The following is a 26,991-nucleotide window of genomic DNA, read 5'->3' on the forward strand; positions in this document are numbered from 1 at the left end:
TCTTCTTATTGAAGAACTTGCCCACCCCTGTTATGGCCACTATTTCTTGCATTCAAATCAAAAGTTTATTTCTTTGCAAAGGTTACTATGTGTGTTTACATTTCATAATTTGATTGGTAAAAACAAAGCCACTATCATGCTGAGACATGATAATGGTTTTGTTTATATGTACCACTATCATGCTGAGACATGATAATGGTTTTGTTTATATGTACCACTATCATGCTGAGACATGATAATGGTTTTGTTTATATGTACCACTATCATGCCGAGGCATGATAATGGTTTTGTTTATACCACTATCATGCCGAGGCATGATAGTGGATGACCTCTGACGCCATAATGATAGTTTGAGGAGTGAGATGCTGTAGTCTACTATATAAAAAGCTTTGCAAAGATTGATAAAGAGGCCTAGTGAGTATTTATCATTTTCATGCACTGTATAAGGAAGTCTAGCATTTTATGATTGCAGTATTTATTTTTATTCAGTCTGAAACCAAATTGGCATGAGTTTAGTATTATGCATGATGCCAGAAAAAGAGTATAATCTTTGTGTATTATTTTTCAAAAATTTTGTGTAACAATGGTAAGTTACACATTGGTCTAGTTATTTACATCCGTTGTCTCCACCTTTATTTTATTTTTTTTTTCAACAAGTCGGCCGTCTCCCACCGAGACAGGGTGACCCAAAAAGAAAGAAAAAATCCCCAAAAAGAAAATACTTTCATCATCATTCAACACTTTCACCACACTCACACATAATCACTGTTTTTGCAGAGGTGCTCAGAACACAAGAGTTTAGAAGCATATACGTATAAAGATACACAACATATCCCTCCAAACTGCTAATATCCACCTTTATATATTGGAGTAACTCTTGCTGTCTTGAGTAATGTCAGGAAAGTGTTGCTTTCTCGTGATATGTTAAACAATGTTGTAACGGCAGGTGAAAGGACAAGAGTTGTTCTTCTGAACAAGAGTGGTGATGCCTGAGCTGAATTACCTGTCTTGTTTTTCAGTGAATTAATTGTGTGATCTCGGTGGGTTCAGTCGCAGCAAGACAGATGTTAGAAAGTTTTCAACAAGGTAATCACTCGCTAGAGTATTTGTGATGAGAATTTTTTTCACTAGATTTGATTCTATGGTAGAAAAAGAAAATATTTAATTTATTGGCTGTTTCTACAGGCTGGAAATGTGCTTCAATGAGTTTAGATAGAAGAGTATCTCAGGTTTTGGTCAACTTCTAAGAACCCAGAATCTAAGTGTTTTTTTCAGGTCTGTTTCATATCACCTCTTGTTTCACTGTACCTCTTAAAATAGTAGAGTTGCTGGACTTCCTAATTAGTATGGTAAGGACTGGCTCGTAATTTTTTGGTATGTTCTTTAGTTATTAAGCCCAGCCTATTGTTTTATGTAGATCAGTTTATTATTGGATCTGAGGATGGTGTTTCTTAGCCAAAGGCTATTTAGTCTCTTTGCTATGATCTGCTTAGTTTTTATAGGACAATGCTTGTTGTAGAGGCTTTGTAATTTCTGTAGATTTTTTTTTTTTAGCCCATTCATCAATGTGTCTGTTATTGTTAAAGTCTGTGTTGCAGTCAGTGTAACTTAATGCTGTAGTGATGTTGTTTCTGGATGTCTCATCATGGAGACAAAATATCTTACTATATTCAAGTGGTATCTTACAAATATTTGTTATGAGGAAGGTGAGGTATTGTTTGTGCTACTGAACTTTATAATTATGACCATAATTTTTAAGGGGGTGGACTAGTAAGCCAGAGGAAGGCCTCGGTCAGATGACCAAAAGCTCCAACGGTGGCTCATATGACTAAGACCTGCATCATAAAACACTTGTCCAGTTTCCTGAAAAACCTTACATAACCTCTGTTATCCCAGCTTTGAGAAGGGCTAATATACTGGTCCATATATGAACAATTATGGCTGAACTTGTCTCACATAACCTTGTTTCTGTTATAGCTGGTATAAGCTATGAGTTGTTTATAGTATTAATGAAGTCTGTCATTGGTGGGTCCTCAGCTAGGCTGAGGACAAGACACCACAAGTAATAGTTAACCCTTAAATGGTCCAAACGTATATATACGTTTTTTCAACATCTGAAAGTATGTTTTACATTTGAAAATGTGTAAAAAAACTTTTATCAACATTTTTTTTTGTTATATTTGAAAATATGTAAAAAAAAGTAGATCTACTTTTGTAGCATTACGAATCTGAACGTCGATCTGTTTGGACCATTTAAGGGTTAATATCTGTTTAGTTTCTTGTTAGTTATTAGGTTTTTAAGGTTGTCACTAAAGTCTGGGATATTTGTACGAGGAACCCTGCTGATCGCACCAACTATCATGGGAGTTCTTTTGTTTTCTGTTAAGTTGTTAGCAGTTATGTATTCACCATATTTATCACTGCATCAAGTAGTTATTACATAACAGTTAACTGGGATAGTATATGGCAATTAACCCCCCGTTCCGTCCCGTACAAGTGATGTATGAATGGGTCAGCGTGGTCGGTGTGCGCAGTATGCAGAAAATCAGGGCGCCCCTACAGTGCATTGTGGGAAAGCCATATTCAGCACCCTGTGTTAACCATGCTGTGCAGTTGGAAAACCCTCACTACCAGGCAAATTGATCAACATCTGGGTCATTCCATGTCAAATGGACCAGGGGTCACCACCTGACCATCTCCGGTTGTGATAAAATTTTCCATGAAGGTTGGCATATATGTCATACTAACTTTGGGAAAGTTTAAGTTCATGATATGCAGCAGTAGTAATGCTATGGCCCTCAGAGTGGAGGCTGGTGAAAATTTCACCGACCCACGGCACACAGTCAACAATGCTCAGGTTATTGCTGTGGCTGATCTAGAAGAGTAAAAGATGTGTAAGTAGACATGCCTATATGACCTCAGGTGGTAGATTTAATACAGAACACAAAATTAAACCTTCCTTTAAAGCTGGGAAAAATTCTTGTATTTCAAAAAAAAAAAAAAAAAAAAAAAAGGGGGGTCCTCATTTGAGAAGTTTGTTAATTCTAATTTGTTTGAAAATGTTTTTGAAAAAAGTGAGATTATGAGGTTGTGAAAGACAACACACTGTGTTGGCACAGCGCTGGTTGGTGTGTGGGTCGCCAGCAGCAACAGCTTGGATGACCAGGCCAGCACCTGACAAACCTGGCTCAAGGCAGGGCTAAAGTAGTAGGTAAACTCTGGAAACTGGTGACAAGCATACCATAGGTTACTGTGGTATACATACATACATAGGTATGTATGTATGTATGTACAGTGGACCCCCGGTTCGCGAAGTCATCGGTAACCGATAAATCCGGTATCCGAAGCATTATTATTATTTATTGTTATCACACTGGCCGATTCCCACCAAGGCAGGGTGGCCCGAAAAAGAAAAACTTTCACCATCATTCACTCCATCACTGTCTTGCCAGAAGGGTGCTTTACACTACAGTTTTTAAACTGCAACATTAACACCCCTCCTTCAGAGTGCAGACACTGTACTTCCCATCTCCAGGACTCGAGTCCGGCCTGCCGGTTTCCCTGAACCCCTTCATAAATGTTACTTTGCTCACACTCCAACAGCATGTCAAGTATTAAAAACCATTTGTCTCCATTCACTCCTATCAAACACGCTCACGCATGCCTGCTGGAAGTCCAAGCCCCTCGCACACAAAACCTCCTTTACCCCCTCCCTTCAACCTTTCCTAGGCCGACCCCTACCCCGCTTTCCTTCCACTACAGACTGATACACTCTTGAAGTCACTCTGTTTCGCTCCATTCTCTCTACATGTCCGAACCACCTCAACAACCCTTCCTCAGCCCTCTGAACAACAGTTTTGGTAATCCCGCACCTCCTCCTAACTTCCAAACTACGAATTCTCTGCATTATATTCACACCACACATTGCCCTCAGACATGACATCTCCACTGCCTCCAGCCTTCTCCTCGCTGCAACATTCATCACCCATGCTTCACACCCATATAAGAGCGTTGGTAAAACTATACTCTCATACATTCCCCTCTTTGCCTCCAAGGACAAAGTTCTTTGTCTCCACAGACTCCTAAGTGCACCACTCACCCTTTTCCCCTCATCAATTCTATGATTCATCTCATCTTTCATAGACCCATCCGCTGACACGTCCACTCCCAAATATCTGAATACATTCACCTCCTCCATACTCTCTCCCTCCAATCTGATATCCAAACTTTCATCACCTAATCTTTTTGTTATCCTCATAACCTTACTCTTTCCTGTATTCACTTTTAATTTTCTTCTTTTGCACACCCTACCAAATTCATCCACCAATCTCTGCAACTTCTCTTCAGAATCTCCCAAGAGCACAGTGTCATCAGCAAAGAGCAACTGTGACAACTCCCACTTTGTGTGATTCTTTATCTTTTAACTCCACGCCTCTTCCCAAGACCCTCGCATTTACTTCTCTTACAACCCCATCTATAAATATATTAAACAACCACGGTGACATCACACATCCCTGTCTAAGGCCTACTTTTACTGGGAAATAATTACAGTACCTTGTAAGACACATATATACGACCGAAACAGTCAAAGGGTTAAGTAAGCTAAAACCAGCTAAACTTCCAGAGCAATAACTACTTCCCAGGAATATTATATATGATTCCTCAAAATCGCATACATGCAAAATTTATAAACTTGTTAGTCAAAATTTAATGAAATGTGGGTAGCCTGAACAGTATTTCAAGATTCAGGATTAACAAGGTTAGACATGACACTTGATGGGCAACTCAAAAACTGGAAACATATTTAACCCAATTTATTCAATATTTGTCTTGCCAGAAGTGTGCTGATATCACAGTTCAGATGACCCTCTGAACTGTAACATCCTCACTCATCCGTCAGAGTACAGGCACTGTATGTACTTCCCACCTCCAGAACTGTAACGTCTTCACTCATCCTTCAGTGTACATGTACTGTACTTACCACCTCCAGAACTGTAACATCCTCACTCATCCTTCAGAGTACAGGCACTGTACTTCCCACATCCACAACTCAAGTCCAACTAACATAAAATACAAATATCTAAACAGATGCTTCAAATAAGAGAATAAAGATAACATCAAACACGAACATCGGACTTACCTGACATTCACAGTACGCGATCAAACAATCAAGGGCAAGCCGTGAGATGAGATCAGGATCAAGAACACCTTCCAGGACCAGGCAAGCTGGATCGCCACAGTCAGATGACCCAGCAGGAGGACGAGAGCGAGGAACGTAACCCATCAGTGAGAGTACCGACTCGGCACCAGCTAGGTGATGTGCTACTTGGTGTACCCAGAAGCCGCTGTACAGCTGAGGACACAGTGTATCATTAATACATTAAACAATAACATCAGTATACCTTTACCTCTGATATACCTTTGAAGAGTTTCGAGAGTTTAACTACTCTCAGAGCCCGGCCATGTTAGGCTCGTCTGGTGCTTGCCTGGTCAACCAGGCTGTTGCTGCTGGAGGCCCACTGCCCTACATATCCATCACAGCCTGGCGATCTGGCACCTGGTGAAGATACTTGTCCAGTTTCCTCTTGAAGGCTTCTACACTTGTTCCAGCTGTGTTTCTTCTGGTAAGATGTTGAACAGTCTGGGACCCCGGATGTTGATTCAGTGTTCCCTTTTTGTCCCCACTGCACCCCCGCTCCTCACTGGGTGTATTTTACACTTCCTCCCATATCTCTCACTCCAGTATGTTATGGCAGTGTGCAGATTTGGGACCATGGGACCAAGCCCTCAAGTACTTTCCAGGTATATATTATCATGTACTGTATCTCTCCTCTGCTCCAATGAGTATATGTTCAAGACTTTAATGTGTTCCCAGTAATATAGGTGCTTTACTGGTTCAGTGTGAGCCGTAAACAATCTCTGCATTTGTTCCAGCCCTGATATTTCACCTGCTTTGAACGGGGCCATCAGCACTGAGCAATATTCTAAATAAGGGAGCACTAGTGGTTTGAGGTGTCACCATCAGCATCATGTCCCTTGTTTCAAAAGTTCTCAATACCCACCCCATCATCTTCCTGGCTGTCATGATCTTTGTCTTGTTATGTTCCTTAAAAGAAAGGTCAGCTGACATAATTATTCCCAGATCTTTTATGTGCTCCTTTCATTCTATTTGGTGACCCTCTTGAGTTTTGTATATAGTGTTCCTTTTGAGGTCCTCGTTCTTTCCACACCGAAGCAGCTGGAACTTATCACCATTGAAAGTCATATTGTTCTCCACTGGCCACTGGAAAGCCCTGCCTATGTCTTCCTGTAATTTTTCAGCGTGCTCTACCGTAGTGACTTTCATGCTCATTTTAGTGTCATTTGCAAATAATGATACAAAACTGTGATGGGTGTGTTTATTCATGTCTGCTATGAGGATGAGAAACAGCAGAGGTGCCAGGAGAGTGATTAGATTATTTTTAAAGTAATGAAGTGTCTTATACTGAAAGAAACATAGGTGAGGTAAAAAATATTTATGGAAACAAATCATATAGGACAAAAATGTTATACTGAATGCAAGTACAAATCATGTAACCCAAAGCTGTTACTTTGAACACAAATCATATAAGAAGCCATAGATGACAAACCCAAATCTGCTATGGTACAATATTTTTTGTTAAACCATACCACAGGCGGGATTTGAACCCGCAATCAGAGAGTCTCAAAACTCCAGACCGTTGCGTTAGCCACTGGACCAGCTAGCCACAATAAGATTCGTCCAACTAGGTATATTTCTACACCATAGGAAGGTTAGCATAGGCCACCACTGTGACCACAAATGCAAGTTTTTACAGACGAATCTCCAGCTAGCGTGGCCGTGACGAACTCTAGCTAAAGTCCCCTAGTTGGACGAATCTTATTGTGACTAGCTGGTCCAGTGGCTAACGCGATGGTCTGGAGTTTTGACACTCTCTGACCGCGGGTTCAAATCCCGCCCGTGGTATGGTTTGTTTGCAATCGTGTCATTACGATATCGTGAGTCGAGTAATATTTTTTGTTTATTTTAACACAATGGACTTCTCCCACCAAGGCGGGGTGGCCCAAAAAAGAAGAAACAAAAATTTTCTTCCTTTAACATTTAGTAAAATATACAAGAGAAGGGGTTACTAGCCCCTTGCTCCCGGCATTTTAATCGCCTCTTACCTGACGTGCATGGCTTACGGAGGAAGAATTCTTCTCCACTTTCTCCTGTATACATATAATACATACATCTCAAATCTTGTACATATATTCATCTCTTTTAAAACCGTTGAGTTTACATGCAATGAGTTATGTTCCTGATCTCATTACGAAGTGTTAATGACTCTGGGGATTATCTTCCCAAGGCCTACTCTCAAACCAGGCCTCCTAGGTTAGAAAAGATATAGTAGTATTGCAGGACTGAGAACTAATAAGCACACAGAAAAGTAAAGGTACAGTGGATCCCCACTTAACGATCACCTCCCAATGCGACCAATTATGTAAGTGTACTGTATTTATGTAAGTGCGTTTGTACGTGTATGTTTGGGGGGTCTGAAATGGACTAATCTACTTCACGATATTCCTTATGGGAACAAATTCGGTCAGTACTGGCACCTGAACATACTTCTGGAATGAAAAAATATCGTTAACCGGGGGTCCACTGTATATGTATATCAGGGATGGATCTACTATGAAATTAATGAGGCTTAAGCTTCAGGGCCCCTAATTCTGGAGGGGCCCAGAAGCGACTTTACTCCACATTGCTTAAAAATTCTGGAATTACTGTATGAAAAGGGGGGTTGCAATAGGACCTCATAACAGATCAAGCTTCAGGGCCCAAAAAATGTAGCCCCCCCTACTGATGTACAATGAATGTAAGTGGAAGTCTGTAAGATTGATCTGTTATCTTACATGATCAAGACAGCGAGAAAAGATCAGCAATTCTGCTAGAGTAAAAAAAAACTGGAAGGTTTCCCTTTCAGATTAATGTAAAGAGGAAGGTAGTACCTCCCAGGATGGTTGCTGTCTACCAACCATCCCTCCAATGTGAGAGGAAGGTAGTACCTCCCAGGATGGTTGCTGTCTACCAACCATCCCTCCAATGTGAGAGGAAGGTAGTACCTCCCAGGATGGTTGCTGTCTACCAACCATCCCTCCAATGTGAGAGGAAGGTAGTACCTCCCAGAATGGTTGCTGTCTACCAACCATCCCTCCAATGTGAGAGGAAGGTAGTACCTCCCAGGATGGTTGCTGTCTACCAACCATCCCTCCAATGTGAGAGGAAGGTAGTACCTCCCAGGATGGTTGCTGTCTACCAACCATCCCTCCAATGTGAGAGGAAGGTAGTACCTCCCAGGATGGTTGCTGTCTACCAACCATCCCTCCAATGTGAGAGGAAGGTAGTACCTCCCAGAATGGTTGCTGTCTACCAACCATCCCTCCAATGTGAGAGGAAGGTAGTACCTCCCAGAATGGTTGCTGTCTACCAACCATCCCTCTAATGTGAGAGGAAGGTAGTACCTCCCAGGATGGTTGCTGTCTACCAACCATCCCTCTAATGTGAGAGGAAGGTAGTACCTCCCAGAATGGTTGCTGTCTACCAACCATCCCTCTAATGTGAGAGGAAGGTAGTACCTCCCAGGATGGTTGCTGTCTACCAACCATCCCTCCAATGTGAGAGGAAGGTAGTACCTCCCAGGATGGTTGCTGTCTACCAACCATCCCTCACTCCATCCTTTACCATACATATTCTATCACATCAATTCTTACCAACATTACCTTACACCTTTTCTTAACTAAATATATTACTCATTACAGTCAGGTCTTGACTAGTGCAAATTTTGATTTAGTGCAAAATTAATTAATGCTAATTTTTTCCCAAATTCTTCAAATGGCGCACAAAAAGTACATATAATTTGAATATTGCAAATCTGAGTAATGTGACCACTTCTGGGGGGATTCATCATTTGCACTGATCAATACCTGGCTGTGTATAAATCTCTATCCTGAAATTCATGCACTCCCTAAAAACACACTTTAATTGCAACATATTTGATATTTGACAGTGATCAAAAAAATTCTCGGTATTTTTCACTTAAGCAGACACAGGGCAGAATGGCGTTTTTATCACCAGTACACAAATAACCCGCACATGAAAGAGAGAAGCTTACGACGACGTTTCGGTCCGACTTGGATCATTTACAAAGTGTGACTTTGTAAATGGTCCAAGTTAGACCGAAACGTCGTCGTAAGCTTCTCTCTTTTATGTGCGGGTTATTTGTGTATCGTTCCAGTCACGGTATTGTGCCTTTTTTTGTTATTTATCACCAGTGGTACGTCAACCACAGTTGCTGTTAATGCACCGTCTATAAATTGATAGGCTGACCCACAGAATGATTGCTGCTGCCTAATACTCATCCCTCAAGACAAATTACAAAAAAGTATTGTACTTAAAATACAGTTCTTACACTGTACCATACAGTGCTACAATTTTTGTATACACTAATTCACTTCTATCTCAATACAATAACTTACAATACTATTGACAAATAACCCACACATAGGAAAGAGAAGCTTATGATCATGATAGTCCAACTTGGACTATTTACAAGTCACACTGTAATTTGTTAATGGTCCAAGGTGACCAAAAACGTCGTCATAAGCTCCTCTCTCCTATGTGCGGGTTATCTGTGTATTGTTCCAGTCACAGTATTGTGACTTTCTGTTGACAATACACTTTTAATGTTTAAGAAACTAACCTTAATTTCTCGAAATTCTTTTCTCCATGGTTGTGTTATGAGGTTAGCTGCATAATGTGCCAAGGCATCGAACGCACAAGCTGCACTGTATGCACTGAATTCACCCACTGTGTTGACACTGTTTTCCAGCACCTCTGACACTTGATGGAAGGTGAACTTGTGCGAGTGAGGTGTGATCGCCAGGTATTCCATTATAACACCTTTCAAGTTAGACAAGAATAACACATTACAATAATAACTCATTACAATAATAACATACAATACTTATAAGACAAGGCATTAAACATGTACAACATTTAGGCCTTTTTATGAAAATACCACAAAGGGGCATTCATGCCTTATACCGATCTTTTTTACCGTCATTCATACCATATAATACACAAATCTTTATCACTAAGTGGCAATAATATACTATTAATATACTATTTTTCACCAGAGTATCTGTATGGGTGACTCACAATAAAGAATATGATATTGCTTATATTAACCCGTAAACGGTCCAAGCAGATCTACGTTCACATGTGTAGTGCTACAAAAGTAGATCTACGTTTTGCTTACATATTTTCAAATATAACAAAAAAAAATAGATCAAAGTTTTTTACGCATTTTCAAATGTAGAAAAACAAAAAGATCTACTTTTTTAACATACGTACTTTCAAATGTTGAAAAAACGTATATATACGTTTGGACCGTTTATGGGTTAACTTGGGTAAGTCGTTTCAGGTGTCTGATTCCTCAAGAAAAACCTGACTCGCAAAACTGTAATAACACAATTACAATCACAGGATGAGTGGGGTTCAAACCTATGGCAGGCGAGTCCTGCAAATTCCAGGACTCGCCCGCCATGGCTTTGAGCACCGCCCGTTCTACAACTTAATATCTTATTTCTACATGTATATACAGACCATTTCCCACAAATTAGGTCAATTTTGTCCCAGGATGTGACCCACACCAGCAGGCCCACTGGCCCATGTGAGGCAGGTCCAAGTCACCTACTGACTCAAGCCACTGACCCAACCTAGTCAGGTCCAGGTCACATTCACTTAAGGAAGGAGCACAGCATCAGACCTATTAGCACAAGCTGATGGGTGAACAGGGACAACAGGTGTAAGGAAATATGCCCAATGTTTCCACCCCTGCTGGGAATTGAACCCAGACCCTCACCATGTGAAGCAAGAGGTTTGCCTACCAGGCCACAGGTCACAAAAAATAAACAAATTCCAAGGCAACTGCCTATCAAAACAGTGTTCCAGGCACTGTTTGTGTGGCTCTGTAAATGGTCCAAGTCAGACCGAAACGTCGTTGTAAGCTCCTCTCTTCTATGTGTGGGTTATTTGTGTAGTGTTCCAGTCACGGTACTGTGCCTTTTTTGTTAGTCTCAACTGTTTCTTTCAACAAATCTAGAAAATAGTCACCACTGAAAAAATCGCACCATGCTCGTAGATCGTGTTTTGGTTAAGTACAACTCTACGTTTTTCGTGTTGACTTTATCTGCCACCGATGATAACTTAGAAACTTTGAAAAACTTTTGCTTATCATCTCTGTAGCATATAAGTCATCGCTCTACAGATCGCCTCTACATACTGTTAGTACTATTATGAAGCTCCTGTATATAGAGTCAGCTCTACAGGAGAGCCAACTATATAAAGGAGCTTTATAAAAGCTGTGTATAGAGGTGCTTTATAAGGAAGCTCTTCTACACAGTCAATTTTCCAGATGCTGTCCAATTTTGCATGAAATTTTCAACCACGTTTGACAAAAAAAAGCTCTATATAGAGGAGCTGTTGGATGGACAGTTAACTCTATAGAGTTTCAATATTATTTAACTTCTTTTTTGAAGAACATTGCACTTAAAAGTCCTGCCTAGACATAACTTAGTTAAGTTAGGTTATGCCTACACTTAGTTTGATCAGGTCATACCTACACGTAACTTGGTTAAGTTACTTCCGGTCATACCTGCACATAACTAAATTATACCAGTCCCTGTTTTAAAAGTACATTTAATAAGCAGTCTGCATAACTCACACTGTATAACTCCAGGCTTTTCAAGGGATAACAAGCCATGATTTTATGTAACATAGTGGACTCTGGAAATACAGCCTCTCCTCGCTTAGCGACGTACTCGTTTACCGACCACTCGGCCTTGCAATCAGCTCTCCAACTAGCATACAAACCTAAGTAATGTATATTAGACCTGATTTCCTCTATTGTTTATTACAGTATACAGGACACTACTGTATAAACATTTAAAAATATACCAGAAATATTATAAATGGTGCAAAAGTGACATTAAAACAATATCAAAGATGGTTGACACAAACCCACTACCAGCATAGTATGCTCCTCGCTTAACCCCTTCGGTGTCAGTCCCGTAAAATTATAGCTTTGAAGCCAGTGTTGGTCCCGTAATACAATACCAAAATTCTAGCAGCTTCAAATCCTGCGGGAGAAAGCTGATAGGCCTACATATGAGAGAATGGGTCTGTGTGGTCAGTGTGCATGGTATAAAAAATATCCTGCAGCAAGCAGTGCACGAGGAAAAAAAAACAACTGTGTTTTTGGTTTAAAACAGTGACTTCGCAGTGTGTTTTGAGGCGCTGTACCAAATTTCTGAACAGGCAAAATTCATTGCGTAAACTGTACCTGTTAAATCATTAACCCACCAAAATGAAACTTTTGATATGAATGTCAAAAATAATTCCCCTCCCTACCCCACCCAATTTTTTTTTTGTTCTAAAATTATTAGAGAACCTTTTTCTGAAGGTAATAACACCACAAGTACAAAATTTGATGGAAAACTTGCAGAATTATGCTGGTGCAAAGTAGTCTTGGTGCAATTTATGCACAAGAGCTTTTGTCCATTTGAGTCTTATTTTAGGCCAATTCCATTGTTTTAGTCAACTAAACTCTTAGCTATTGTGCTAGTATGCTTTCCATTCTATCAACTGACCACAAGAAACTGCCCATTTAACTATTTAAACAACCCTATAAAGTGATCAGAATTTAGTAATTTGGACAATTTCACACAAAATAAAGAAAAAAGATTTAAAAATAATAGTCCATAATCAGTAATGTAAACATTCGTGGCACTAAAGCAACATTTTCTCTGTTCATTAGTCACATCCCCAGAACTTTCCTATACAGCCTCTCCTCACTCAGCGACGTACTCGTTTACCGATGACTCGGACTTACGACGGGCGCTCTGACCAGTATTCGTACCTAAATAATGTATATTAGAGCTGATTTCCTCAATTGTTTATTTCAATATACAGTACACTACTGTATAAACATTTGAATATGTATACCAGAAATGTTGCAAAGGTGACAATAAAATATCGAAGATGGTTGACACAAACTCAGTAACATTATAATATGCTCCTCTCATAGCGACGAATTCATTTAACAATGTGGTCTCAGGAACGGAACTGCGTCATTAAGTGAGGAGAGGCTGTATTACACTAGCTTCCCATTTTCAATTCTTATTCACACAAGAATAGAAAATTTACTCTATTTCTCACAAAATACATAACCAGGAAAGATTGTTCATGGTTTACAGCATCCCAATAATTGTATCACAACTTTCAAAAATCCATAAAAATGGATGTGGGATGTAGGGAAGCCTTACCTGTCCTCTGGAATATTATCAATAATTAAAAATTTTTGCTACTTTGACCTTAATTTCAAGCTACTTCCCATCCTAAAACCAATCAAAATCATCTCTATTTTAGTAATGTTTCCCATTCTATCAATACCAAGAAACAACTAATAAAGCCATAAAAACCATCCGAGAAAATGACGCAAAATCGTGATTTAAAACCGCATACACGGTCATTTTTTTCCGCATCGTGCACTGCGTGGGGCAGGATTTTTTTATATGGCACACACTTACCACACACTCAGTTTCTCAAATCTATGCCAAAATTTACTTCCCACAGCTTACATAAGTGAGCTTACTGACCTAGTAATACATGAACATTGGTTCTACGTGAGGGACACAGTTAATGGACACTGGTTCCACATGAGGGTAAGATAAGATAAGATAAGATTTCGTTCGGATTTTTAACCCCGGAGGGTTAGCCACCCAGGATAACCCAAGAAAGTCAGTGCGTCATCGAGGACTGTCTAACTTATTTCCATTGGGGTCCTTAATCTTGTCCCCCAGGATGCGACCCACACCAGTCGACTAACACCCAGGTACCTATTTGCTGCTAGGTGAACAGGACAACAGGTGTAAGGAAACGTGTCGAAATGTTTCCACCCGCCGGGAATCGAACCCGGGCCCTCCGTGTGTGAAGCGGGAGCTTTAGCCACCAGGCCACCGGGACACATTTATTAATGGACATTGGTTCTACGTGAGGAACAGTGTTAATGGACACTGGTTCTACACGAGGGACACAGTGTTAATGGACACTGGGAGAATGGCCTCATGTTAGCCCCTTATAATCAAGCTTTAGGGCAAATAAACTTTTGTCTACTACTCCTTCCTAGCTTGTACTCTTAGCTGAAGTCTGAAGTACTAGTTGTAGTATAGTAACAGTACTAGTAGTAGTAGTACTAGTAACAGTATTAGTAGTACTAGTAACAGTATTAGTAGTACTAGTAACAGTATTAGTAATACTAGTAACAGTATTAGTAATACTAGTAACAGTATTAGTAGTACTAGTAACAGTATTAGTAGCAGTAGTACCAGTGGTAGTAGTACTAGTAGCAGTAGTACCAGTGGTAGTAGTACTAGTAGCAGTAGTACCAGTGGTAGTAGTACTAGTAGCAGTAGTACCAGTGGTAGTAGTACTAGTAGCAGTAGTACCAGTAGTAGTACTAGTAACAGTAGTAGTACTAGTAGTACCAGTGGTGGTAGTACTAGTAGCAGTAGTACCAGTAGTACTAGTAACAGTAGTAGTACTAGTACCAGTAGTACTAGTACCAATAGTACTAGTACCAGTAGTAGTACCAGTAGCAGTAGTAGTACTAGTACCAGTAGTAGTACTAGTACCAGTAGTAGTACTAGTACCAGTAATACCAGCACCAGTGGTAGAGCAGCAAAGACAACTTACGTTCTAGTTTCTCTCTTTGTTCCAGTTTGTGAGGAGAATCTTCTGTTTCAATGTATCCCAGATGTAAAGTGTTCATTTCCTCCATCAACTCTTCATCTACCGAGAGCACAGGTCCTGAGAGTAGAGGCGGAGCAGCCGTCTGTCCGCCAGACTGCTGGGGGGGCATCATCCCTGGAGGAGGACCTCCGGGCATGCCATACACCATAGTAGAAGGATGTTGGTGGGTAGGGTGGGTGTGTGTGTGTGGCAGGGGAGTAGCGAGGTACGGATTGACGTAAATGGAGGTCGGTGGAGCATACACTGGCGATGGCTGGGACAGCATCGGGGAAGGATGGGTCAACAGGGCAGAATTCCCCGACCCTATAGGTAATGAGACGTTAGCGGCAGCGGCAGCCGCAGCTAGAGACGTAGTATGAGCCGAGTGAGTCTGGTGGGTCGAGTGAGGAAAGGTATGAATAGCATAATTATGAGGCATAGGAGGGGGCAGGATTGCTGAAGGAAATAAGGAGGAGTGGACAGTAGGGGGATGGGGACCCCCCATATGGGGAGGCAATGCCATGTGGTACATCGTCATGTGGTCACGCACTCTCGATCATCTGAAACAATAATGAATGTATAAAATGATGAATGTCTTGGCCAGAATAAAAAATCTCTATTTTGAGTTATATCCATTAAATTTCATAGTACAGTGGAACCTTGGCACTTTAACTTAATTCATTCCAGAAGGCTGTTCGAGTGCCAATCCGTTTGAGTGCCGAATAAATTCTTCCCAACCAATTTTCTTTTTGGTTGGCTGTTATCACTAATCTTCGGAGGCCCCATGGCGACTTATTTATACAAATAATACAAAAAAAAAAAAGATGTGAAGAAACACAAAATAGTTTACAGCAAAGTTCTGAGCTTTGTTAGGGTAGGGAGCTGTTCGTGTACAAAGATTCCACTGTAGTTGTAATAGTAATATTTACAGTAGTTGTAGTACTAGTAGCAATATTACTAGTAATATTAATACTAGTAAAAGTACTCTAGTGGTACTAGTAGTGGCAGCAGTAGCGGTATACTAGTAGTAGCAGTACTAGTAGTATTACTACTAGTGATATTTACTGAGCACCATCACTGCATAAATTACTCAGTGCTCATAACTAGACAACATATATCGAGGTCTTGATCAGTGTGAATAATGAATGCCATTATTCAAATTATATACATGTATAATTTCTGCTAGCGAGTTGAAGAGTTTGAGGGAAAACTAGGATAAATTAATACAAGCTAAATCAAAATTCACACTAATCAAGACCTAGCTGTATATAACACAATACAAAATAAAAATTACAATATAAATAAAAATCTGTGGAACTGCTCTTTCTTTACGAAGGTTTGACTTATGATATTTCAACTTTGCGATGGTTCGACTTATGATATTTCAACTTTGCGATGGTTCGACTTATGATATTTCAACTTTGCGATGGTTCGACTTATGATATTTCAACTTTACGAAGGTTCGACTTATGATATTTCAACTTTGCGATGGTTCGACTTATGATATTTCAACTTTGCAATGGTTCGTAACTGATGCATATCCAGCACTGTACAGTAATGTACATTTATTGATAGCATAAACTTGTATTCATTTAATTACTTTTCAGTACTGGTATTTAGATAAAGTAATTTGTTTACTTAGTGACAGTAGTTATTTACTTATTTATCATATCCATATTCGACTTGTTATATTTTCAACTTACGATGGGTTCATCAGGACGTAACCCCCATGGTAAGTCAAAGACTGTCTGTAATTCATTGCGCACCCCCAAAAACCGTCTCAACTTTGCCTTCAGCAGCGATATCACATTCTATACCTGGCGTGTTTGAGAGACTGGTTCCATACCTGTACTCTAGGAATATGATTGTTGGATTATTAACCCAGAGGTCTTGTACCCTGGGATAACCTGATGAAGCCAGTGTGTGATTGGGGAATGTCAAATTTATTTCCACTGGGGTAACAAAAAAAAGGCACAATACCGTGACTGGAACGATACACAAATAACCCGCACATAAAAGAGAAAAGCTTACGACGACGTTTCGGTCCGACTTGGACCATTGACAAAGTCACACTAACTGAGTTTGTGTGACTTTGTCAATGGTCCAAGTCGGACCGAAACGTCGTCGTAAGCTTCTCTCTTTTATGTGCGGGTTATTTGTGTATCCACTGGGGTACTTCAATCCTCTTCCTGGGATGTGACCCACAACAGCTGACTAACACCCAGGTACCTACTTACTGCTAGGTGAACATGGACAGCCAATTTATGGAAACACGACAACCATTTCACCCACGCTTGGGAGCAAACCGCAGTCCCTTAGCGTGAAAGCTGAGGAAACCACCAACCCAGCTCCTGACAAACAATTACTTACAAAATGGGACACTGCATTTGTAAAGTAACCCCAAGAAACGAAAACTGGATTAAAAACACACACACTAACAGAACACAGAGAGTAGTCGTCAACAGAGTAAAGTCCGAGGCAGCTACGGTGAAAAGCTCTGTTCCACAAGGCACAGTACTAGCTCCCATCTTGTTCCTCATCCTCATATCCGACATAGACAAGGATGTCAGCCACAGCACCGTGTCTTCCTTTGCAGATGACACCCGAATCTGCATGACAGTGTCTTCCATTGCAGACACTGCAAGGCTCCAGGCGGACATCAACCAAATCTTTCAGTGGGCTGCAGAAAACAATATGAAGTTCAACGATGAGAAATTTCAATTACTCAGATATGGTAAACATGAGGAAATTAAATCTTCATCAGAGTACAAAACAAATTCTGGCCACAAAATAGAGCGAAACACCAACGTCAAAGACCTGGGAGTGATTATGTCGGAGGATCTCACCTTCAAGGACCATAACATTGTATCAATCGCATCTGCTAGAAAAATGACAGGATGGATAATGAGAACCTTCAAAACTAGGGAGGCCAAGCCCATGATGACACTCTTCAGGTCACTTGTTCTATCTAGGCTGGAATATTGCTGCACTCTAACAGCACCTTTCAAGGCAGGTGAAATTGCCGACCTAGAAAATGTACAGAGAACTTTCACGGCGCGCATAACGGAGATAAAACACCTCAATTACTGGGAGCGCTTGAGGTTTCTAAACCTGTATTCCCTGGAACGCAGGAGGGAGAGATACATGATTATATACACCTGGAAAATCCTAGAGGGACTAGTACCGAACTTGCACACGAAAATCACTCACTACGAAAGCAAAAGACTTGGCAGACGATGCACCATCCCCCCAATGAAAAGCAGGGGTGTCACTAGCACGTTAAGAGACCATACAATAAGTGTCAGGGGACCGAGACTGTTCAACTGCCTCCCAGCACACATAAGGGGGATTACCAACAGACCCCTGGCAGTCTTCAAGCTGGCACTGGACAAGCACCTAAAGGCAGTTCCTGATCAGCCGGGCTGTGGCTCGTACGTTGGTTTGCGTGCAGCCAGCAGCAACAGCCTGGTTGATCAGGCGCTGATCCACCAGGAGGCCTGGTCACAGACCGGGCCGCGGGGGCGTTGACCCCCGAAACTCTCTCCAGGTAAACTCCAGGTAAACTAGGATCTGTTGATTAGAAAAAAAAAATTCAGTCCTGGGACCTTGATCACTTCTAACAAAAAGGTTTAAGAATGACAGTACAGTAAACCCTTCATATAATGAACTATTAGGGGAGGTGACTGATAAAAACAATTGTAATGGAGACGAGATTATTATGACATAGTAATAATCGACAATTCTTTAACCAGTGGGCTTTGTCGTTCCTGAATCAACCTTGCAGATTTTATTCTGGATTTTTGAAGTCAGTTATATAGAGGTACGTTATACGTATACTGATGGTTTACTGTACAGGTGTTCCTCGACTTCCAATATTTGGACTTAGATGATGCAACAGAGTTTGTAAGTCAAGTTACCACTGTACAAGACAATGTTTGGAAGCAGTTGTAACATAACATTAGTAAACAACTGCTAAAGTGTAACATAAAGCCTACTCTTGACCCTGACCTTGACAGCAACTTGAAATTCAATACCCATATAAAACAAAAAGAAAAAGTGCCAAAACAGTTGGCATCCTCTCTAAGATACATGTACACTATTATGTACCACAAACAGCACTACAACTACATTACACTATTCGCTGATCTATCCCTACCTCACCTACGCTATTTGTGCCTTGGGTTCTACAACAGCATCTCGCCTTAAGCCAATAATAACTCAACAGTAGTGTACTGTATATTGTAATGAACAGAATACAGGAAATCAGCTCTAATATACATAGGTTTGCGTACTGGTTGGAGAGCTGGTTATAAGTCTGAGCGGTCGGTAAATGAGTACGTTGCTAAGTGAGGAGAGACGGCACAGTGGGACCCCCCGTATCCATGAGTCCACATCTGCAGTTTCAGTTATCGGCAATTTACCATGGCCCAAAAATAACTCTTAACTTTGCTTAATAATGGCTTCAAAGTGCCTCAAGTGTCAGAAGGTCTTCAAAGTCTAAGAGAATCTGTGAAAAAGTGAAAATTATCCACTTATTGTGCATAATTTATCAATTAAATTTTATAATAGGGGTGTATATGACTTACATATAGGTTTTGCTACTATCCACAGTTTTGGTATCAGTGGCAGGTCCTTGGAGCATTTCCCCCATAGATACGGGGGCTCTACTGTTATCGATTAGTTATTGCCATTATAGTGTTAAGTTATGCTTAAGTTTGCCCGAAATGCTCTGTATAACTATGAACTTTCCGCTTGTACACCTAAATGTACTTATCTTTGTACTAACATTACATCATGCCGAAATAAACTGAAATTGCATAATAATCAGTCTTACAAAACAGAAAGTCATCCTCATACATCACACCCAGAGACCTATATTCATCCATAAATGACTGGTCATACCCTAGAGGGCAGACTGCCATCACTATCACCCAGCTTCTCCCAAAACCCAACACAGCCGTCCTGACCATCATAAGTATAAAAAACGAAATGGCTAGTTCTTGATTAGCGCGAGTTCAAAGAGTGCAAATTTCGATTTAGTGCAAAATGAAAATGCTAGTTTCCCCCCCCAACTCTTCGAATCACATGCATACATAATTATATTATTACAGTGGTACACAAATAACCCGCACAGAAAAGAGAGAAGCTTACGACGACGTTTCGGTCCGACTTGGACCATTTACAGTCACACAGTGTGACTTTGTAAATGGTCCAGGTCAGACCGAACCGTCATCGTAAGCTCCTCTCTTTTATGTGCAGGCTATTTGTGTATCGTTCCAGTCACAGTATTGAGCCTTTTGTTGTTATTTACTGTGGTACCTCTGGCCACCAACGCTTCTGAACACTAACAAATCGGTTCATGACCAAAATTTACCAAATATTTGCATCTGGTCACACATAATCAGGCACCAAACAAACACAGCAGCGCCAATTTTCACATTCCATACCATTTTTTCACGAGCGCCAATTTTCCCCACTTCCTGCAATTACGACCGTGATAAATTCAGATTAGCAATGTTTTATCAGAAGGTAGTGCCCAAACAGTTTCTCGCAGTGCCAGTACCCGTCTAGGGTTTGCCATATGTGATTTTCGGTAAATATTTTTTCTCATTTTTTTGGGCTATCTTATTGAAACTTGGGCTATGTATGACGGAAAGATGTTTCTTAATGTACACCAAAAATGAAAGAAATTGGCCGATAAATAACGGAGTTCACTGCTCAGCCATTAGACGCCCCTTAAGGGTGAATATCATGTCATTCATCATTAAGGGTGAATATCATGTTATTCATCATTTAGGGTGAATATCATGTTATTCATCATTTAGGGTGAATATCGTGTTATTCATCATTTAGGGTGAATATCGTGTTATTCATCATTTAGGGTGAATATCGTGTTATTCATCATTAAGGGTGAATATCATGTTATTCATCATTAAGGGTGAATATCATGTTATTCATCATTAAGGGTGAATATCATGTTATTCATCATTTAGGGTGAATATCATGTTATTCATCATTAAGGGTGAATATCATGTTATTCATCATTTAGGGTGAATATCATGTTATTCATCATTAAGGGTGAATATCATGTTATTCATCATTTAGGGTGAATATCATGTTATTCATCATTTAGGGTGAATATCATGTTATTCATCATTAAGGGTGAATATCATGTTATTCATCATTTAAGGTGAATATCATGTTATTCATCATTTAAGGTGAATATCATGTTATTCATCATTAAGGGTGAATATCATGTTATTCATCATTTAGGGTGAATATAGTGTTATTCATCATTAAGGGTGAATATCGTGTTATTCATCATTAAAGGTGAATATCGTGTTATTCATCATTAAGGGTGAATATCATGTTATTCATCATTAAGGGTGAATATCATGTTATTCATCATTAAGGGTGAATATCATGTTATTCATCATAAAGGGTGAATATCGTGTTATTCATCATAAAGGGTGAATATCGTGTTATTCATCATTAGGGGTGAATATCATGTTATTCATCATTAAGGGTGAATAATCTGTGAATATACTGATGCAGGTGTTGGATTAATGTGATGAGTAAACAGGAAGTAATGAATGTGATGACTCGTATGGTATTCTCCCTCACATAACTGTACTCCCTGACCCACCCCTGACCCACCCTGACCCACCCTGACTCACCCTGACCCACCACAATATTACTTTGAAGAAGTACAATTATGCCTTGACTCACCTGGCATTCACCCTGACGTCTCACTACCCACCCTTGACCCACCTTACCCACCCTGACGTCCCCCTTGACCCACCTTACCCACCCTGACGTCTCACTACCCACCCTTGACCCACCTTACCCACCCTGACGTCTCACTACCCACCCTTGACCCACCTTACCCACCCTGACGTCTCACTACCCACCCTTGACCCACCTTACCCACCCTGACGTCTCACTACCCACCCTTGACCCACCTTACCCACCCTGACGTCTCACTACCCACCCTTGACCCACCTTAACCACCCAGAAGTCTAACTACCCACCCTTGACCCACCTTACCCACCCTGACGTCTCACTACCCACCCTTGACCCACCTTACCCACCCTGACGTCTCACTACCCACCCTTGACCCACCTTACCAACCCTGACGTCACACTACCCACCCTTGACCCACCTTACCCACCCTGACGTCTCACTACCCACCCTTGACCCACCTTACCCACCCTGACGTCTCACTACCCACCCTTGACCCACCTTACCCACCCTGACGTCTCACTACCCACCCTTGACCCACCTTACCCACCCTGACGTCTCACTACCCACCCTTGACCCACCTTACCCACCCTGACGTCTCACTACCCACCCTTGACCCACCTTACCCACCCTGACGTCTCACTACCCATCCTTGACCCACCTTACCCACCCTGACGTCTCACTACCCACCCTTGACCCACCTTACCCACCCTGACGTCTCACTACCCACCCTTGACCCACCTTACCCACCCTGACGTCTCACTACCCACCCTTGACCCACCTTACCCACCCTGACGTCTCACTACCCACCCTTGACCCACCCTGACGTCTCACTACCCACCCTGACCCACCTAACTCACCCAGACGTCTCACTACCCACCCTGACCCACCTTACTTACCCTGATGTCTCCTTACCCACCTTGACCCACTTTACCCACCCTGACCCACTTTACCCACCCTGACCCACCACAACGTCACTTAGAGGAAGTATAACGAGTATGATGCCCTGACTCGCCTGGCACTCACCCTCCCGTCTCACAACCCACCCTAACCCACCTTACCCACCCTGACGCCTCACAACCCACCCTGACCCACCTGACCCACCACAACACGACGTCCATTTAAGGAAGTAATCCGGCCTTGAAGTCAGCCAAAACTGACTGAAATGAGTATTCCGCCCCCCCCAGACTCACCCCCATGACTCACCCCCATAAAACCCCCCCATGAGTAACCCCATTACTCACCCCTCACTATACCACACCATCAACCTCACACCACCACCTCACACAGCTTAAATTAGTAATATTACTCACTATCTCGCACCAAAACACACACTTTAGGATCATAAGGGTGGTGAGTGCGACAGATGAGTGTGTGAGAGTGAGTAAGAGTGAGTGTGTGAACTCTTTTAGTGGGATTCATTTACTCTGGATTCTTTTTACTCTATAGTTTCCCATACTTTAATTTTTCTTTGGGTTAGAGAAAACGGTGGTTTTTGGGGGTTTTATGGGAGACTTTTGTAGTATTTAGTTATTTGTGGTTGCAGGGGTCGAGTTTTAGCTCCTGGCCCCGGTACTTATGGTGGGGTCATGGGTGTGTGCTTATCTTTGTGTGGTTGCAGGGGTCGAGTTTTAGCTCCTGGCCCCGGTACTTATGGTGGGGGACATGGGTGTGTGCTTACCTTTGTGTGGTTGCAGGGGTCGGGTCTTAGCTCCTGGCCCCGGTACTTATGGTGGGGGACATGGGTACTCACCTAGTTGTACTCACCTAGTTGAGGTTGCGGGGGTCGAGTCCGAGCTCCTGGCCCCGCCTCTTCACTGATCGCTACTAGGTCACTCTCCCCGAGCCGTGAGCTTTATCATACCTCTGCTTAAAGCTATGTATGGATCCTGCCTCCACTACATCGCTTCCCAAACTATTCCACTTACTGACTACTCTGTGGCTGAAGAAATACTTCCTAACATCCCTGTGATTCATCTGTGTCTTCAGCTTCCAACTGTGTCCCCTTGTTACTGTGTCCAATCTCTGGAACATCCTGTCTTTGTCCACCTTGTCAATTCCCCTCAGTATTTTGTATGTCGTTACCATGTCCCCCCTATCTCTCCTGTCCTCCAGTGTCGTCAGGTTGATTTCCCTTAACCTCTCCTCGTAGGACATACCTCTTAGCTCTGGGACTAGTCTTGTTGCAAACCTTTGCACTTTCTCTAGTTTCTTTACGTGCTTGGCTAGGTGTGGGTTCCAAACTGGTGCCGCATACTCCAATATGGGCCTAACGTATACGGTGTACAGGGTCCTGAACGATTCCTTATTAAGATGTCGGAATGCTGTTCTGAGGTTTGCTAGGCGCCCATATGCTGCAGCAGTTATTTGGTTGATGTGCGCTTCAGGAGATGTTCCCGGTGTTATACTCACCCAAAGATCTTTTTCCTTGAGTGAGGTTTGTAGTCTCTGACCCCCTAGACTGTACTCCGTCTGCGGCCTTCTTTGCCCTTCCCCAATCTTCATGACTTTGCACTTGGTGGGATTGAACTCCAGGAGCCAATTGCTGGACCAGGTCTGCAGCCTGTCCAGATCCCTTTGTAGTTCTGCCTGGTCTTCGATCGAGTGTATTCTTCTCATCAACTTCACGTCATCTGCAAACAGGGACACCTCAGAGTCTATTCCTTCCGTCATGTCGTTCACAAATACCAGAAACAGCACTGGTCCTAGGACTGACCCCTGCGGGACCCCGCTGGTCACAGGTGCCCACTCTGACACCTCGCCACGTACCATGACTCGCTGCTGTCTTCCTGACAAGTATTCCCTGATCCATTGTAGTGCCTTCCCTGTTATCCCTGCTTGGTCCTCCAGTTTTTGCACCAATCTCTTGTGTGGAACTGTGTCAAACGCCTTCTTGCAGTCCAAGAAAATGCAATCCACCCACCCCTCTCTCTCTTGTCTTACTGCTGTCACCATGTCATAGAACTCCAGTAGGTTTGTGACACAGGATTTCCCGTCCCGTACCTTTGTGTGGTTGCAGGGGTCGAGTTTTAGCTCCTGGCCCCGGTACTTATGGTGGGGGACATGGGTGTGTGCTTACCTTTGTGTGGTTGCAGGGGTCGGGTCTTAGCTCCTGGCCCCGGTACTTATGGTGGGGGACATGGGTGTGTGCTTTGTGTGGTTGCAGGGGTCGAGTCTTAGCTCCTGGCCCCGGTACTTATGGTGGGGGACATGGGTGTGTGCTTACCTTTGTGTGGTTGCAGGGGTCGAGTCTTAGCTCCTGGCCCCGGTACTTATGGTGGGGGACATGGGTGTGTGCTTACCTTTGTGTGGTTGCAGGGGTCGGGTCTTAGCTCCTGGCCCCGGTACTTATGGTGGGGGACATGGGTGTGTGCTTACCTTTGTGTGGTTGCAGGGGTCGGGTCTTAGCTCCTGGCCCCGGTACTTATGGTGGGGGACATGGGTGTGCGCTTTGTGTGGTTGCAGGGGTCGAGTCTTAGCTCCTGGCCCCGGTACTTATGGTAGGGGACATGGGTGTGTGCTTATCTTTGTGTGGTTGCAGGGGTCGAGTCTTAGCTCTTGGCTCCGTGAGTTAATGAGTAGGTAAGTGAATAAGTAGGTGTGTAGGTGAGTGATTAGGTAAGTGAGGGGGTAAGTAGATGAGTCAGTGATTAGGTGAGTGAATGAGTAGGTAAGTGGGCGAGTAGGTGAGTGAATGAGTGAGTAGATAAGTAAATAAGGTGTCCTGTAGCTGGGTTGGTTGTGTATTCAGCTCACACAATGAGTGTTCATGGTTCGATCCCTGGTACAAGTGAAAACAGGGCGTGTTTCCTTGAAACACCTGCTGTCCATGTTCATCTAGCAGTAAGTAGATACCTTTAAAGGACCACAATGGAAATAAGTCACTTAGTCTGACTTTTTTTTGGGTTATCCCAGGTCCTCTGCACATATGCTGTTATGTATGATACTTTCTGTAACTGTATATTACGAACACAAGTAATGTATGGCCTGTGACCTGGTCGTAATGGGGTTTGGAGCAAAGCAAACTCAGACTATTACCTGGAGTTTACCTGGAGAGAGTTCCGGGGGTCAACGCCCCCACGGCCCGGTCTGTGACCAGACTATAATTTATATTTTGCCTTCACCCACTATATATAAATATGTACACTTTGTACAAATGGAATAATAGGTGCACGCGATGGTGACAGATGGCAGAGCAAGAGCCAAAGAGAGTGCACTGTACTCAACCAGCAGGTAGGCAAGTCTGCCAAATGCTCATCACAAGTGAACCACATTGCCTCAGCTTTGGCGGGCTTGCCTGCGATTGGTTGATGATCCAAGGTACTGATTTAACGATGGGGAGCTTCTTGATCGTTAAACCCTTAATACCCGGTTCACTGGCTGGGAGGCAGCCTAAATGAGTGTGACATACTCTTTGCGTACTACACTGTATTTGTGTATACTTGAATAAACTTACACCTGCTGTCCATGTTCACCCAGCAGTAAGTAGGTACATGGTGTTAGTCACCTTACACCTAGTTACTGTTGGGTGAATACCCAGCAGTAACTAGGTACCTGGGTGTTGGTGGACTAGTGTGAGTCGCATCCTGGGACAAAATTAACCTTAGTTGAGGGGAATGCTCTGCATAACCAGTGACTTTCTGTATAGTAGTATGCCATTGATGTCAGCTATGGTCTGTATAAGTTGCATCATGTACTTGTAAAAATAAAAATTATAAGTAGTAGTAAGTACGTCGGTATTTAGGTAAGTTAGTATCACACACACAGTAAGGTAACATAAAAAGTTAGCCAAAGTGACTTTCACTGGGGTTGTTCTAACTCGGTCGCCAGCGTACTCAGCTCACACACTGAGGTCCAGGGTTTGAATCTCCTCTGGGACGGCTGGAAAACATTAGGGACGTGTTTCCATAAGACACCTGCTGTCCCTGTTCACCCATTAGTAAAATGCGTACCTGGGTGTTAGTCGACTGATCTGGGTGGCATCCTGGGTGTTAGTGGACTGGTGTGGGTGGCATCCGGGGTGTTAGTCGACTGGTGTGGGTCACATCCTGGGTGTTAGTGGACTAGTGTGGGTCACATCCTGGGTGCTAGTGGACTGGTGTGGGTCACATCCTGGATGTTAGTGGACTGGTGTGGGTCACATCCTGAATGCTATTGGACTGGTGAGGGTCTCATCCTGGGTGTTAGTGGACTAGTGTGAGTCACATCCTGGGTGCTAGTGGACTGGTGGGGGTCACATCCTGGATGTTAGTGGACTGGTGTGGGTCAGATCCTGGGTGTTAGTGGACTGGTGTGGGTCACATCCTGGGTGTTAGTGGACTGGTGTGGGTCACATCCTGGGTGTTAGTGGACTGGTGTGGGTCACATCCTGGGTGTTAGTGGACTGGTGTGGGTCACAT

The 26,991-nt window shown here is 42.5% G+C and overlaps 1 protein-coding gene across 6 annotated transcripts in view; it reads right to left on the reverse strand.

Annotated features, from left to right (window-relative positions):
- The window catches only part of tamo (PUB and ZnF_RBZ domain-containing protein tamozhennic), a 95,855-nt gene extending 70,038 nt beyond the window's left edge, over positions 1–25,817 (reverse strand). For 2 of the 6 annotated variants that reach the window (XM_070105108.1, XM_070105104.1), the window contains exons 1-4: positions 22,837–22,937; positions 14,816–15,411; positions 9,762–9,961; positions 5,141–5,353 (exon numbers count right to left, since the gene is read on the reverse strand). In XM_070105108.1, coding sequence (XP_069961209.1) covers positions 5,141–5,353; positions 9,762–9,961; positions 14,816–15,389 — 987 coding nt within the window. In that variant the 5' untranslated portion in view covers positions 15,390–15,411; positions 22,837–22,937. Of the gene's footprint in view, positions 1–5,140; positions 5,354–9,761; positions 9,962–14,815; positions 15,412–22,687; positions 22,743–22,836; positions 22,972–25,630 lie in introns of those variants that run through there. The other 4 variants (XM_070105107.1, XM_070105105.1, XM_053800201.2 and 1 more) reach the window with 4 other exon arrangements.
- Between the last annotated feature and the right edge of the window lie 1,174 nt (positions 25,818–26,991).

Source organism: Cherax quadricarinatus, chromosome 97 (genome assembly GCF_038502225.1).
Source record: "Cherax quadricarinatus isolate ZL_2023a chromosome 97, ASM3850222v1, whole genome shotgun sequence".
In the NCBI taxonomy this organism is placed as follows: domain Eukaryota; kingdom Metazoa; phylum Arthropoda; class Malacostraca; order Decapoda; family Parastacidae; genus Cherax; species Cherax quadricarinatus.